The sequence below is a fragment of the Terrapene carolina genome, unplaced genomic scaffold, assembly GCF_002925995.2.
Source record: "Terrapene carolina triunguis isolate 2854851 unplaced genomic scaffold, T_m_triunguis-2.0 Scaffold374, whole genome shotgun sequence".
In the NCBI taxonomy this organism is placed as follows: Eukaryota; Metazoa; Chordata; order Testudines; family Emydidae; genus Terrapene; species Terrapene triunguis.
This window is the reverse complement of record NW_020664725.1, coordinates 2,335,819-2,351,643: the sequence shown is the minus strand read 5'-3', so window position 1 is coordinate 2,351,643 and position 15,825 is coordinate 2,335,819. Positions and strand designations below refer to the sequence as shown.

Sequence of the window (15,825 nt, the reverse complement as noted above, 5' to 3'; positions counted from 1 at the left end):
TAAAATGCTCACTATACCTCAATCACAGGGGCATTGTGAGGGCTGCTCTAACTTGCATCCAACCTACTATGGCCCCTATGGGCTGTACAGCATGGGAAATAGCTGGGGGTGTTGTATGGACACCCCAGATATGCCCCCTGCATCCATGATCTTCAGTGGGGGCAGCATGGAGAACTGTCATGAACCCCTCGGAGAAATTATTCCCCCGGGGGGGCGGGGGGGCCTTACAGCTTCTTTGTAACCATGTGGCTGCAGCACACCTTTGAATTCCTCCCTTTGTCTCCTAATCAGGAGAGGGAGAGGATGTGAAATGGCCCTCACCTGAGTTTTCTTTCCCCAGGGGAAGTATTTTCTTTGGCCTGTCTTCTCCCCGCAAATATTAGGGGGCAGCTCTACTAACACAAACACAGGGCAGCCTTGGAATCTGCCCCTCTACCACAGGGGCAATATAATAAATAATAATAAAAGCCTAGTAAATTAACCGTCTTAATCTGTTTATGCTAAATTGCTATAAACGGGGCGAGATCCTTAAAACAATTTTTAATCTGATTTAAAGTTATAAACGGGTGCAACTTTGAATATAGAGAAGTCCTGAGATCTGTTGTCATTTCTTCTCTGGGGGCTGGATGGAATGAAGGAGTGGGGGCCAAGTCTGTACTCTGCACAGTGCAATTCAAGAAAACCACTTTGGCAAATCAAGGCCTGGAAAGAGACAAAGGATCACAAGCTTTTTCTAAAATGTTCCATTTTCTACTATATTTTCATGAGGCTTGATAACCTAATCACCACCACTTGGGAATGAAGTCATTGTGCCCCCTGATTCCAGAGTCCTAGTACCAGTCTTGTCCTAACACACGGGGAGCCATTTAGCTCCCCAAAGACAGCTGCAATCGGAGAGGACTTTAAATCCAGCTCCCCAGGCCACGGAGCTGGTGAAAGAAACAAAGAGAATCAGTTAGAAAAAAATATTTCAGGACCATTCAGGTTAATGATTTTTAACATGAAAGACCTAATTTTTTTTAAAACCTCATTTTAAAAGATCACATTTCAAAAATATTCTGGGCAAAGGCAGGTTTCTTATGTTCTCCACAACTTGGTTGCACCATCAGTGATAAAATTGCTCTCCATCTGCACCCACATTGTAAAGTCTTAGATGATGAATGCAACAACCTGTGGAGTGATAGCTTAAGCCAGTGGTTCTCAAACTTTTGTACTGGTGACCCCTTTCACATAGCAAGCCTCTGAATGTGACCCCCCTTATAAATTAAAAACACTTTTTTGTATATTTAATACCATTATAAATGCTGGAAGCAAAGCGGGGTTTAGGGTGGAGACTGACAGCTCGCGACCCCCCATGTAATAACCTTGTGACCCCCTGAGGGGTCCTGACCCCCAGTTTGAGAACCCCTGGCTTATGCCATGGGAGACAGTGTGGTCTAGCGGTTACTTCACAGAACTGGGAGTCACCATAGCTAGTTTCTAATCCCCGCTCTGCCATTGATTGGCTGTGTGGCCTTCCTTGGACAAGTCACTAGGGCAGGGGCAGGCAAACTTTTCAGCCTGAGGGCCATTCGGGTTTCGGAAATTGTATGGAGGGTGGGTTAGGGGAGGCTGTGCCTCCACAAACAGCCAGGTATGGCCCAGCCCCTGCCCCCTATCCGCCCCCCCGCCACGCTTCTCACCCCCTGACGGCCCCTCCCTGGGACTCCTGCCCCATCCAACCCCCCCCTTGTTCCCTGATTGCCCCATCCAACCACCCCTTCTCCCTGTCCCCTGACCACCTCCAGAACCCCTGCCCCTGACTGCACCCCGCTGCCCTGTCCAACCCCCCCTCCTTCCTGACTGCTCCCCGGGATCCCTGCCCCATCCAACCACCCCTTCTCCCCGTCCCAACTGCCCCCCGCCACCCCATTCAACCCCCCCCTTCCTGACTGCCCCCATTCAACCCCTGTTCCCCACCCTCTGACCGCCCCAACCCCATCCATACCCCCACCCCCTAACCACCACCCTAAACTCCCCTGCCCTCTATCCAACCCCGCCTACTCCCTGTCCCCTTACCGCGCTGCCTGGAGCACCAGCGGCTGGCGGCGCTACAGCCATGCCACAGGCCGGGCTCTGCTGCTGCGCTGTCCTAGGAGCTCGCAGCCCTGCCGCCCAGGGCTCGCAGTGAACTGAGGCTGCTGGGGAGGGGTAACAGCAGGGGAGGGGCCGGGGACTAGCCTCCCGGGCCAGGAGCTCAGGGGCCGGGCAGGAGGGGCTTGCGGGCCATAGTTTGCCCACCTCTGCACTGTGGCCTGGTTTTCGGATGTGCTCACTACCTGCAGCTCCCACTGGAGTCATGGGTATGCTGGCCTGTACCTCTGAACATCAGGCCTGAAAGCTCCCCACTTGCTTGGGAACAATATGACTTTGCCTGTCTTTGTACAGTGCTTTTTGGTCTATGGCTGAAAAGCACAGTCAGTGCCAAGCATGTGTAAGCAGAGTCAGGATGAGCTCTACCCTGACATCTGGTGGTGAAGTATGGCGAATGTGGGAAAGAACTCCGGGGGCTGATCTTGTTTGCATAGGCACACCCACCCGCCTGGCATGAAACAACAGCAACTGAAAGTGGTTACTTTGGCTGGTGTGGGATCCCCAGTTTCTCTGTTATTGGGGCAGGAAGAATAAAGTTTTGTTACCCTGATTCTGTGAATCAAGGCCAGTGGAACTGTTGTATGACAGAAGGACTCACCATTACCTAAGTAGCACTTGCTTGACAAGGGGCATGGGTTACAAAACCTACTGAAGTGAGAGAGGATGGGAACAGGTATTCCTGTGTGATTGTATGGGCCCCCTTTAAGAGCCTTGCACCACCTTGTCTTTCTCCACTGTTGAATGTCAGAGCTAACTTTGATTCTATTAGGAGTCTAGTTACAGGCTGCTGAGCTGAATTCACTTTGGGTCAATGGTGTACCAGCACTGGGGCTCCCCTACTAAAAGCTGAAATCATGACAGAGCTAAAGTTACTGAGAGCTAAGATCACTGAGTGCTGTGCTAACTAGTGTGGGACCCTGAAGCTATATTGCTAAGCAGTTGGCAGAGCAGTTTGCGGAGACGGCTGGAGGAGCAGCGAGGGGCGCGGAGCCTTGCGGGGACAACTGGAGTGGCTCACAGGTTGGTGAGCAGAGCGGAACAGCTCGCAGAGCAGTTTGTGGGACGGCAGGAAGTGGACTGGCTTGTGGTGAAGGCTGCGGCGGAACCCCACAGAGAGACGGTAGGTTGGCCTCGGATCACGTAAGGTGCCCCTTAACACCCTGTGTGCCCCCCCTTTTACTCTGGGGCTGCACTGACCAGGGACAGAGACTTTGGGGGTTGTTGGACTTTTGGGACTTTCGGTGGTTGCTGGACCCAAGAGACTTTGGGGGTGTTGAACTTTGGGGACTCTGGATGATCTTTGGGTTGCTGGATTCAAGAACCAAAGGGAAAGGACACAGCCCAATTTGCTGGGGTGGGTCTTTTGCTCATGGTTTGTGTTAGGAATCCTGTTTGTGGTGTTTTTCCAATTTAATACTGATGTCGTTTACCTCATGTTATTAAACATTTTCTGCTACACTCCAACTCCGTGCTTGCGAGAGGGGAAGTATTGCCTCTTAGAGGCGCCCGGGGGTGGTATGTAATTGTCCCAGGTCACTGGGTGGGGGCTCGAGCCGGTTTTGCATTGCGTTATTGAAACGGAACCCCTAGAGACAGAACCCGGCCCTTGTTGCTACCAACTTAGATGGGCAGAAGGGTTACACATGATAAATCATGAAAAGTCCCTCTCCCCTTTACAGCAGAGGCTGGCTCCAGAGGCCTCTCTGAAGGAGGATTTCACACTGACATGATGGTGATTATTTGTAAACGTCCCCCTGAGAGGGCAAAGACGCCTCCAACGCTTCCTGAAAGCAGCACAAAATTGCGGGAGTCTCCCTGCGGATGAGGGAGAGTCTGCCTGTGCAGCGTTCACATTGCAAACAGCCCCCGTTAGCCCCTCGCTGGAAATGGGGGACTGTGGGCCACGTGGTGCCGGAACTACATTTCCCATGACCCTCCTGCAGAGCATGGGGGAGTGGAAAGGTCATTGCCTGCAGGGAACGTGGAAAGCAGGGCGCCCGTGACTCCCCACCTTGGCCCTTCCCGGGAGTGGTCCGTTCGAGTCGGGGCCGGTCTCCGGCTGGGCTGCTGTAGAGGTAGGCGCCGCGTTGCAGGGCTAACTCACCTGTCGGGGAGGTTGGTTTGCCTGGCACGGGGTCACTTGGCAATGCAGGATTCGCGCTCTCCGATCCCGCCAGGGAGAGAAATAGGGCAGGCTTGAAACCCTCGCTCTCTCCAGTGGGCCTCCCTGGAGTTCGGTCCAAGGCTGCATGAGACCGGGAACAATCGCTCCTCGGGACGTGCAGTGATAGCAGTAGTGAGCTAACAGCCTCCAGGTTTAAAGGGGAGGGTGGGGTGCGGCGGAGAGGGTATTCTTAGCGAGCGATCTTCCTTTGCAAGGATCCCCTTCTTGGCTGGAAAAAGTCAGGGGGTTGGGAGGTCTAGAGGCCTTCTCTTTCACAGTAGGTGGCCGAGGGAATTGATATTTCTGCTGGGGTGGGAAAGGCTTTCTTGACTTTAGTACATTGGATGTGCATGTTTGTGCTGAATAACACACAGTTCTGTGGCACTCTCTGATCTGTGGTTGCTAAGCATTTTACAATGCAGTGTAAGACTCAGTATCCCTGTCTTACAGATGGGGAAACTGAGACCCAAAGTCATACAGCAAGTCAATGGCAGAGCTAGGCACAGAACCTAGATTTCCTCACTTCGTTGCTCTATCCTGTGAACCACGCGGCACCTCCAGAACACTGGATAGATGCATTTTATACAATGAAATTAATATATTAAAGTTCTAACCCCTTCCATCCCAGAGGATCCTAAAGACCTTTATAGACTGAGACAAATTATTCTGGTACTGGGCTGGCTAAGGACACCCTGGCAAATGCTTCTATTTACAGAAAGTGCCTTGGCAACTTAAAGTGGCAGACAGCTGCCTCTTAAAAATACAATATAAAAGCCTCATGGAGGCACTGCAATGCCACTCTTGGTGACAAAACTCTGCAGTGAAGACAAGGCCCACGACTGTAAAGGCAGACAAATGCATGGAATAGTTACTTGCCCTAGACCTGTTAGGAAAGTTCTCTCTTAAGCTAATCAGAAGTGTTTCTAATTAATCCACAGAACGACAGCAGATCCTTTCACGCACTTTATTAAAATAAATGCATCACCCAGAAGCCATAAATAAAACACCATCAATAGCATCACAGCAATTCATCCACAGGAGCAAGAGCAAAAAATAAAAAGGCAAAAAATGGAACTAGTGATATTGGTTATTCCCATGAGCATAGAAGATTCCTTGCATGGTATCAAGTATCAGGGGGTAGCCGTGTTAATCTGTATCTACAGACTCCTTGTTGTTTTAGAAGATTCCTGTAGGTTGATTATTTTCATTATATCCACTTTGAGCAGCTTCTGATGCAATAGTCTACTCAAGGAGAAGCTCTGCGGGTCTTGCTAATAGGCAGGCAACTGGCATGCAACTGATGCGTTTCAATACAAATATTCAGGAAGCTGGCAGGTAAAGCTGTTTTCTACCACAATCAACCTCCTTTGTCTAGAAGCACAAATGAGATTTGAGAGTCAACTTGACTTATTCAGGATCTCTAGAAGGAACAAACAGTTAAGATTGATGCAATGTGCCTGTGCAGAGCAGGTAGATCTTTGATTGGCACTAAGGGATGGATAGTCCTGTGGATGGGGGTTGAAGAGACTCTAGATAACTATGAAGGAAAGGAGATCTTCCGGGGAATGAGGCCACTTGCCAGGTCACAGCGCACCCCCCAGCGCAGGGCAGATCTCTTCTTTTCTGTAGGCACCAGATAGTTGTTGGGGACATAGATGTGTTGAGACCTGGTTGGGAGGTCGGGCTTGTAGAGCATCTGTTCCCGAATGCCCCAGCGCAATTCCTTCCTGTGATCCTCCCCTGGTATCCGGAATGACTCCCAGTCCCGCTTACACTCAAAGTACCGGGCTACCCGGTCAATCTTCCCACGATTATGGCCTTGCTGCTCTAATCTTGGAGGAATGAAGGATTTTGGTTGTCCAGCCATAATCCAGTCTTGTTCGTAAACTGGAGAGCCCTGACCATGGCAATCCCTAGGAAGAAATGGGGGGTCTCCATGAGAGCCACTGCGACGAGGAAGATCCAAGTAAAACTTTCCATGGGAACTGTGGTTCGGCTCGCTTTCCACCTCTGACGCGGTGTCTTCCTGGTGGGGGTGTAGATGGAGCAGTCTCTGTCTCAGGTCTGAGATCTCAGAGTCACTTTCAGCACTGGTTTCTGGTTCACTGGTGACAGATTCATCAGACACATGTACCTCTCCATCAGGCATCCGCCTCAGAACTTTCCTTTTCATCACTGGCTTCCTGGGTCCTCTAGGTCCCTCTGAGAGGGTCTCTGGTTGCATGCTGTGTTCTGCCTGGTGGTGCCGCATCAACAAATGAAGAGATGGCCTGATCCCAGAAGTCACAGATGCTTTACTATAGGGGTCATACTGGGTTGGAGCATAGGTTCCTCTCAGGCTATCGCCATCTCCTTGCTCTGCACAAAGTTGGGTAAAGGCCATAGCAGCTGCTGCTGCCATCCGCTCTTTATGGTTCATAGTGGCCCATCTGTACCGATCTGGTCCTATCAGTGCCTCCATGATTTCACCTGGGCTGGATTGATAGTCACTTATTCTGCAAGAGTAAATTGTAATTAAGTTCTTAGTACATCTGAACTGACTGAGATACAAAAGATACTTAGCAAAAAAAAAAAAAAAAAAAAAAAGGCCACGCACACAAGGAGTCCTTGTGGCATCTTAGAGACTAACAAGTTTATTTGGGCATAAGCTTTCCCAAATAAATTTGTTAGTCTAAGGTGCCACAAGGACTCCGTGGTTGTTGGGTTTTTTTGCTGATACAGATGAACATGGCTACCACTGAAAAGATACTTAGTGAACATTAAAATCAGACTCTAGACCACTTACCAGTGACCATCTGAATGCTAAAAAGGGATTTAAACAAATGAGTAAGAGCTAGTGAAACTGAAGAGAGTAGTACAATCAGAATCCTTTATGGATACCCAAATTTACCCCTCACTTTGAATGATACTTCCCTACAGATGCTTTTATATGTCAGATGCAAATAGCTATAGCTATTTGTATAGCAAATAGCTACCCATCGTGTAGTCATGCCCTAATGTCCCTTTTGAAGCAAATATTAGAATTGTACCATAAAAGAATTTGCAGTGGTATTCAAACAGCAAAGGGGTAATTGATATGGATTAGTTATCCTAGCACAAGGGACAGTTACTAAGGTAATAGCTAAGGATGAGGCAGAATACAATTCACTCTTTGGTTTTGTCTGAACTTGGGGAGGGGGGGGGAGTATTAGTAACATTTTCTAGTGTGATTCTGCCTTGTGTGAGCAAGGACAGTTATTTAATAACTATTTACTAGCTGTGCTGACTCCAAGGGGGCACCCTAGAAATGTTTTACTAGTACAGATAATGAAAAGGCCCACCCCTGGGAGGTCATCTTGATACCAAAGTCTTACCTAAGGCAAAGCTGGAGACTGCAGTTGAATTGCATACTATGAGACTTCAGTCCATAGTAGAAGCCAAGCTGGGGAACATTTAGGCTGAGATTTACAAGTCACCTCAGGGATTTGGATACCTAATTCACATTAATTCTAAGAGCAACTGGGCACCGAATCCATTAGACAGCTTTGAAAACTTGAGCTTTAATAGTGTCAAAAGAAGCTATTTTGACGGAAAGATGACATTACAACAGATGGTTCCGTAAGACTAACAACAGACATTAACAAGTTGCCTCACATGCTGATGCTAGTAAAGCAGGGGGCTGTTGAAAATGAGGATTGTTGCTTGACAGCTCTGTACACATCCCCAAAAGACTACATAAAAGCTTGGTATAGATGTGACTGGGCCTACGCAGTAGATCTGATGTTATAACAGTAAATGGAATGAGGAACATGAGATTAGAAGCGTTGAAAGGATTAATTACACTGAATAAGGAAAAGTTGTCACAGCTAAGCCCAGCTGGCCATATGCTAGGTCAGAACATGGGAAATGTAGGGCGCTGAGGAATGTTAGAAAGCCAAAGCCAGTATGTGAAGTAAATTCTCAGATGGGTAAATGCCAGAGGCAGATTTATACTAAATATAACAGGAAGTAAAGAGACACTCAGATTTGCTTATCTCCTTACTGTCTTCTTCTGCAGACACTGAGGAGCTACCAACGCCTCCCAACTGGGATAATTCACAGGAATTCTCAGTATGGCAGAAATGGGTGTGGAGAAAGATAAAGGAGAGGGACTACTGAAGAGGGTGCAGGAACTGGAGGAAGAAGTGAAGAGACTGCAAGAGAAACTCTTGGAGGGCAAGGAGGGCACCGACATAAAAAGCAACCCTTCAGCACTGGGGAAAACTAAGAAACGCCAGCAGCGGCCATTTGATTTTAGTGCCTATGGCCGGAGACATGTGGCACTGAAGATTGCCTACCTGGGCTGGGGTTACCAGGGCTTTGCCAGCCAGGAGAACACCAGCAACACCATTGAAGAAAAACTGTTCGAGGCACTAAGCAAGACCCGGCTGGTAGACAATAGGCAGACTTCCAATTATCATCGCTGTGGACGGACAGACAAGGGGGTCAGTGCATTTGGACAGGTCAGTACCTGAGGCTGCAAGTTCTCCCAGCTCTTGCAGATATGAGAGATTCTGCCTTAATTGTGCTGTGAAATCTAGGTGGAGGGTGTACAGTCCTTTAGGATAATTCAGCAGGCTTTATGACAAAGCTCGTGTCAAGCACAGGGGATAAAATCATTGGACCAATCTAAAAAGATACTAATTTTTCGCTCTGATCTGAAAATGAACATGGTAAGGAGCATTCCTAGTATGTAAAAGGACACTGCAGAGAGAGCCCATAGTTAACTTTGTGCTCAGCAATGCATTTAGTCAACAATTCACAATGGACATGAATGATGGAAGACACTTCAGGCTTGTCTACATGGAGAAGCTATTGTGAAATAAGTGAGGGTGTGACTTTAAAGTGCAGTGCTCTTCTGTACTAACTCCCTGCATGGACACTCACTCAGCACAAAGGCACTCTTATTGTGGAGTAAGTATCCACACAAGAAGCAAGAATAGCTATTCTGCCACACAAGAATAGCTATTCTGCCACACAAGAATAGCTATTCTGCCATTATTTCCCCATGTAGACAAGCCATTAGTGTGCAACTTAGAACAATGCTAAGCAAAATGACAACTGCACCAAGTGTCCCAAACAGTCATTAACACATGTTGACTTGGTTAAATTCTTATTCCTTTAAAAAACAAAAAAACCCTTGTGAAACTAAACAGAATGGTCTCCAGTTGACTTGGGTCTTGTCTACATACTGCCTTTGTACTGGTTAACTACTATGGTTAGGAGTGTGGGGTTTTTAACTAACTAGTAAACTCAGCATAACCCCTAGTGTGGAGGCAGTTTTACCAGTATAGCTATTCCTCTAGAGAAGGTGAGTAAGCACCTTTAAACCACTATGATTACATGAACGCTGGGAGGACTGTACCACTTTAACAATATTGGTATAGTTAACAGTACAACTTGTTTAGACAAGGCTTTAGACTGTACACTTCAGTCAGAACATAACAGGATACGGTCATGTCAATGGGTTAAACGCCCACTTCTGTCAGTGGGTTGAACCCAAACCTTCTTGATAAGGGCCAAAAGCAGTTTTTGTTTGCATATAGACTAGCCACAGTCTACCAATAAGTTGATCTGATGCCAGTGCCTAGTGGACAACTGTCTGTATAAAACACCACAAATTGGCACCCTTGTTGAGGTTAAGGAGTGAGTTAGCCACGGAACTGAGCTAAGTTGCCATCTGAGTGTATGTTTCCTCCAAGTCAAGGTTGAAAGTATTCCAAGATACCTATATAGTCCATGGATTACTAGGACTTTGAGGGCTGTTAGTCTATCACCAAATAGATAACAGTGCAGCAAACTGTTAGCTCACTCCAACCACCTCCAGCAGCTGCAACTATACACTTCAGTAGGGACTACTGCTAGGTCTAGTTATTAAAGCAAACCAGAAGATCAGTGTCTCTTCCAGAGGTCTTGAATTTGTTTATTTTAAAACGGAATGTAATTGGAAGCTTGCTTTGCCTATTTTGAGGGAGTCAGAGTGTAATCACCTTTTTCCAATCCTACAGGTGATTTCCCTGGACCTTCGCTCAAACCTTTCAGAGGGAAAGAAAGTGAATGGTCATGAGGATGGCTTGGAAGACAAAACCAGTAGTCCTGCCAACGAAATCCGCTACACCCATATCCTAAATCGGGTGCTCCCTCCTGACATACGCGTGTTGGCCTGGGCCCCTGTAGAGCCCAGCTTCAGTGCTAGATTCAGCTGCCTCAAGAGGACCTATCGCTATTTTTTCCCTCGTGCAGATTTAGATGTGGCCCTCATGAATGCTGCAGCACAAAAATACGTGGGGACCCATGACTTCCGGAACTTGTGCAAGATGGATGTAGCCAATGGCGTGAGAAACTTCCAAAGGACTATTCTCACAGCACAGGTGCAGCTGGTGGATAGAAGAGGGGAAACTGGGCTACAGGACCCTTTCCAACTGTACCAGTTTGAAGTCACAGGCCAGGCATTCCTCTATCATCAAGTCCGTTGCATGATGGCAATCCTCTTGCTAATTGGACAGAGTATGGAGAATCCAGAGATTATTGATGAGCTATTGGATGTAGAGAAGAACCCTCGAAAACCACAGTACAGGCAAGAATTACCAAGACAAATGCTCAGAATTTTACCTCAAAGAATTTATGCATCTTAGTCCCTGTTTCTGAATCTAGTGCCATAAGTGCCCCTGCCACGCTTCCTATCAACATCCAAGCAGCCTGTCACTATCAAGCCTAGAGTGATATGGAAGACAGTAATTCCAGTGGCAGCCTGCTACTTAACATAGCCTCTTAATCTTCAAAACATGCCCTTGAGAAACTACTTTTCCTGTTGCCTCAGTGTTTAAGCTTTGGCTCTTCAGGCAAGGAACATGACATTCTTGATGGGTCTTATTCCTTAGGACCTAGTAAAAAGGAAAGCATTACTCATAGGTTCAAGGAGTTGCTGACTTGACAGCTCTTATACAAGATAGTGAGCTAGTCATCGTCTTTTCCACTGAAATCAGTGCCATCACATTGGATCTGCAGTCTTGTGTTCTAGGTTTTTCCCAAGTCACTGCATCATTTTGTTTTAACTTCCTGCTGACTGTGCCTGTGCACGGTTAGGTAATGTCTCCTCCTTTCCTCTCCGCAGCATGGCAGTGGAATTTCCTCTGGTTCTGTTTGACTGCGAGTTTGAAAACATCCAGTGGATCTACGACCAAGAAGTTCAGGAGTTTAATGTTACTCATCTACAGCAACTCTGGGCCAATCATGCAGTCAAAACTCACATGTTATATAACATGTTACAGGGGCTAGACTGTGCTGTCATACCCACAGGGACAGGTAGGAAAATTGTTCTGAGAGTATGCCTAACAAATCGAAGTCATGGAGGGATAAAGGCTAATTCCAGAAATGAGTAGCCTGGGTTGTTTGAGATATTCTAACATCTGACTTTTTTGTATGTTACAGGCCCAGAGAAGAACAGAATGGTCCTCTGGAGAGAGGTGAAGCCCCCAGTCCACAACCAGGTCAGCAGTTTCATCGAGGGGGTGAAGGCCCGCACTTACAAACCTTTGCTGGCTCGTCCCAAGTGCGAAGGTTTGGAGTCCCGGATCAATCACTTTGTGCGCAGGGGACGTATTGAGCTGCCACACTGCAGGGAGAAAAAGACTGGAGCAGACAAAGAGGAGCACCTAGAAACAAAGAGAGGCCACAGTGACAGTGCAGAAAAAGATAGTGAGGTTCCAGGACAAGCTGCCAAGCGGGTCTGTGTGGACACAAAGTCCAAGAGCTCTAAACGAGACCTTGCCACCTGATCGCAGAAGCAGGACCATCTTTCAGTGATGGGGTGGAAGTGGTTCCCTAGGATTTTAGGAAAGGAAACATTTGGGGGTGGGAGGAAGGGCACAGAGGAGAGGAATCCTTTTAAAGGTGCAATTCTGCACCTACTTTTTTTAAATATTAATTTCCAGGGCGCTGTCCAAAGAACTATTGTACGATAATATAGAGCAGAGGTTCTCAAACAGGTCCATGAAACATGCTGGGCATATGGTACTTGCTTTGCCTCCTTTTTACCAGCTGCTAAAGTGCATTAAAAGTAGCTAATATTACTTTTCCATGCAAGCAATTGCTGTATTTGCCACAGGAATATCATGTGATTAAATGGAAGAGGTGGTGCCCCATGTAATTGAGGACAAGTGGTTGAGACAGTATAAGTGTGATCCAGACTAGGAAAGTGAAAACCCCTACTCTAAGGGGCCACCATTATTTCCTTTCATCCCTCAATTTCTTCAGCCCTTTCATGCTGCACTTTCTGCTTAAGCACTTTGCACATGGAAGAGTTGCAGAGAGAACCAGCTAGCACCCTGGCCAGGGTCCCTTTTCAGCCAGCTCCCTGGGTAAAGTGCTGTCTCAGCAACTGCTGCCAGGCTCCTGTTTGCCACCCAGAGTGCATTCTGGTGGGTAGTACCCAAAAGTGGGAAGTATGGCAAGTGTCAGGATGCGCAAGTGCTTTGGAGCAGTGGTTCTCAAACTTGGGCCATCGCTTGTTCGGGGAAAGCCCCTGGCGGGCTGGGCTGGTTTGTTTACCTGCTGCATCCGCAGGTTCAGCTGATCGCAGCTCCCACTGGCCACGGTTCGCCGCTCCTGGCCAATGGGGGCTGCAGGAAGCGGCGCAGGACAAGGGATGTGCTGGCTGCCCTTCCCGCAGCCCCCATTGGCCTGGAGCAGCGAACCGCGGCCAGTGGGAGGCACCATCGGCCGAACCTGCAGACCCGGCAGGTAAACAAACCAGCTCGGCCCGCCAGGGGCTTTCCCTGAGCAAGCGGCAGCCCAAGTTTGAGAACCACTGCTTTGAAGGAACCCAGGAATTTTGTAGGTTCCTTCCCCTTCATTCCTGCAGGCTTTATTTAGTTGAGAAAGGTGAGATACTTAGAGGCTACTAGGGCCACAGCTCTGTGGAAGCGTAAACGCTTTGGGTAACAGTGCTATTCATGGAGATTACCTCCAGGCACTTAAGTGTCAGCATGAAACTAGGGAGCAAGGAAGTTTGAAAGAAAGTTAACTAAAAGAATCATGTCAGAAATAATCAGCTTTTTCTAGAAACAAATAGGATACGATTTGAGATGAAACACTTGTCCCAATTACAAATATTGTGTGGGTTGGACAGCAGGAGAGGCAGAGAAGGCTGGAGAAATTATTTTGGAAAGGAAGAACCCGTACTGCAGGAGAAGAATTGAAAGGCAATAGTAGAATGGTCATGTCAGGATGTGGCAATGTCTTAATTTCTGAATCAAATCATTAAACACTTTTCAGTTTTAAACTAGAGATTGACTAATTTGGCACTCAGATGAATTTTACTAGTTGTTTCAAATGCTTTATTTTTTCCGCTACGAAGGAAACAAGCACCTTCATGACACTGTAATTAAACTACGAGTTTAGATAAGATGCACTGGAAGGAAGTTGATGTGACTCTACAGAAAGTTCTGCCCACAATCCCAAAGGAGTGAGCCACACTAATAACTAGTGAAAAGTATAATACCTGGTATTGGGGAAAGGTACCTACCACAGGCCCGCAACCCTGTCTTTAAAGGAATTTAGGCATCAATCCTCTAAGCAGTCTTGCAACTGCTTCCCTTCTTACACACTCATAGAAACGAACATTGACATCAACCGGACTATGTTCATTTGAACTATGGCTTCTTCCTCAACTAGCTCAATCCTGCCCTAGGAATACCAGCATCCTAGTATAGAGAGAGACTTGATTTCTCTGTATTGGACTTCTTGTCCACTTGTGAAGCAGCCCTACCCAGGAATGTGAATATGCCTTAAAACTACTCCAGCACTATGCTGGTTTGTTGAAAAGCTATGTTTCATAACTCCTATAATTATAGGGCAACAGCCTGCTAGAGTCAATCACAGCATTTGATACCATTTTAAGGAGTGGAATGTCAGGTATACAGGAAAGTATAATTAAATATTTGAAAGTTTGAGGATGCAGCAGTGGTGGAGTCTGAAACTACATGTTCAGCAACGCAAGTCTGTCAAGGAGAACAGTGCATATTTTACCCAAAAGCCACCTTTTCAGATGGTTTACTTCAGTACTGTCAATGCATAAAGTGATCTATAAAAGACAAAACAGCTTATGCACTCCAAACTTGTGCTGGACATTTTTTGCCATAAATAAATGGGTGGAAGAAGCCACACATTTGGCTCCATCCCCACCCCTCTAAAAACTTGCCCTCGATTTATGGGGACAAGTGGCTCTAACTCTGTACAACTTCTAACTTCTGGAGCTAGTTTAATTACCATAAGTAGCAAAGACCTTTGTTTTAGGTTTCATAAGAAGGTAGTAGGACAGGCAGCACCCTGCTGGAGCTATGGTTCAGAATCATCTCCGGCCCAGTCTACACTACGATGTCAGCGGTGCCAGGGGAGTTAGAACATCTCTTGCCATGGTCCAGACTGGTGCTATACCGGAGATAGTGCAGCGAAACAGAGAGGCTCAGTCTCACATATATTAGAAGACCATCTTACATGTGAACCTCGTCAGGGGACGAGGTTCTACCCCTTTCCCTGCTGTAAAGGATTTGACAATGCAGATAAGAGCTGAGACGCTAACTGGACCAGAATCACCAACACTACGCAGGTTCCAGGCAGGAGTGACCCTTCTGAGGAAAGGTCTGGGGGGTTACAGAACTAGAGGGCGGGGGAGAGAGGTTGTACAGTGCCCAGTGCAATGACAAGTCTCTGTGAGCCGAGGCACCCAGGTGTTCTCCAGTCGATCACCAGGCCCGAGGCCCTGGGTGCGCTGTAAGGCTGCGAGAGGCACTCCAGGAGCTGAGAGCGATGACCCGGGTTTTGCACTTAGGGACAAGGTGGACCTGAGGCCGTGTTCAGTGGGGGCCACCCCGAGCACCATCGCCCAGGGCCAGCAGAGGAACAGCGCCCCCCCCGCTCGCCCCACGAGCCTTGTTCTAGCAGCCGGGGCACAGCTAAGGTGGAGTCAGGGCCGATAAGTTCCAGTCCCGCCTTGCCCAGGGCCCTGCCCGGTGACCGTAGGCGAGTCGCCGTCTCGCCAGAGCCTTACCGTCCCGGGCCCTGCACAGCGGGCGGGGCTGACAGCCGGGAGGGACCCTCCTCCCCCCCCGTACCTGTCCCGTGCCTGAGAAACTCCGGTCCCGTCCCCACGCAACGACCGTTACCGGCTCCTGCCCACTCCCAACGGCCGTCTCCGCCGCCGTTTAAATCGCGGGGCGGGACTTCCCCCGAGGCCGCAAAATCCACCGTTCTTATTGGACCGTCCTCTGTTAAAGTCCGCCTACCGCCTCCGCATGCTTCGCTTTCATTGGGCGCTTAGCCTCAAAATTCCACCCCCGGCTTTTCTCCTCCCATTGGGTGCCGTGCTGGCGGCCCCGCCTCCTCCACACTCCATCGCAATCTCATTGGGGGCTATCGGTATCACCTCGCCCTGTCGCTTCCGATTGGGTGAGGTCTCTGTAACCTCACCCGTCGACCTATCCCATTGGGCCTTCTCCCTAAAGGCTTAC

At 48.2% G+C, this 15,825-nt stretch overlaps 2 protein-coding genes across 5 annotated transcripts; one reads left to right on the top strand and one right to left on the bottom strand.

Annotated features, from left to right (window-relative positions):
- The first annotated feature begins 4,146 nt into the window (after window positions 1-4,146).
- Window positions 4,147-12,846, top strand: PUS3 (pseudouridine synthase 3). Its single transcript, XM_026657956.2, has 5 exons — window positions 4,147-4,208; window positions 8,334-8,778; window positions 10,324-10,892; window positions 11,430-11,620; window positions 11,747-12,846. The coding sequence occupies exons 2-5, from the start codon at window positions 8,389-8,391 to the stop codon at window positions 12,091-12,093; spliced, it is 1,497 nt and encodes a 498-aa protein (XP_026513741.1). The 5' UTR covers window positions 4,147-4,208; window positions 8,334-8,388; the 3' UTR covers window positions 12,094-12,846.
- Window positions 5,259-15,506, bottom strand: HYLS1 (HYLS1 centriolar and ciliogenesis associated). 4 transcript variants are annotated; one of them, XM_026657960.1, is made up of 3 exons: window positions 15,430-15,504; window positions 11,849-11,930; window positions 5,259-6,792 (listed from the first exon to the last, which is right to left on the bottom strand). In XM_026657960.1, the coding sequence occupies exon 3, from the start codon at window positions 6,756-6,758 to the stop codon at window positions 5,835-5,837; it is 924 nt and encodes a 307-aa protein (XP_026513745.1). In that variant the 5' UTR covers window positions 6,759-6,792; window positions 11,849-11,930; window positions 15,430-15,504; the 3' UTR covers window positions 5,259-5,834. The 4 variants fall into 4 exon arrangements, with proteins under 4 accessions (XP_026513745.1, XP_026513742.1, XP_026513743.1 ...); XM_026657957.1 differs by lacking the exon at window positions 11,849-11,930 and having other exon boundaries at window positions 15,430-15,506; XM_026657958.2 differs by lacking the exons at window positions 11,849-11,930; window positions 15,430-15,504 and adding an exon at window positions 15,366-15,385.
- Window positions 15,507-15,825: the final 319 nt, after the last annotated feature.

Bases quoted from the DNA above. Each gene is read 5' to 3' on its own strand.
- HYLS1 (XM_026657957.1), bottom strand. From the start codon at position 6,758: ATGGAGGCACTGATAGGACCAGATCGGTACAGATGGGCCACTATGAAC.
- PUS3 (XM_026657956.2), top strand. From the start codon at position 8,389: ATGGCAGAAATGGGTGTGGAGAAAGATAAAGGAGAGGGACTACTGAAG. The intron at 10,893-11,429 runs GCAAGAATTACC...TCCTCTCCGCAG, and splicing joins CCTCGAAAACCACAGTACAG to CATGGCAGTGGAATTTCCTC. The intron at 11,621-11,746 runs GTAGGAAAATTG...TGTATGTTACAG, and splicing joins TGTCATACCCACAGGGACAG to GCCCAGAGAAGAACAGAATG.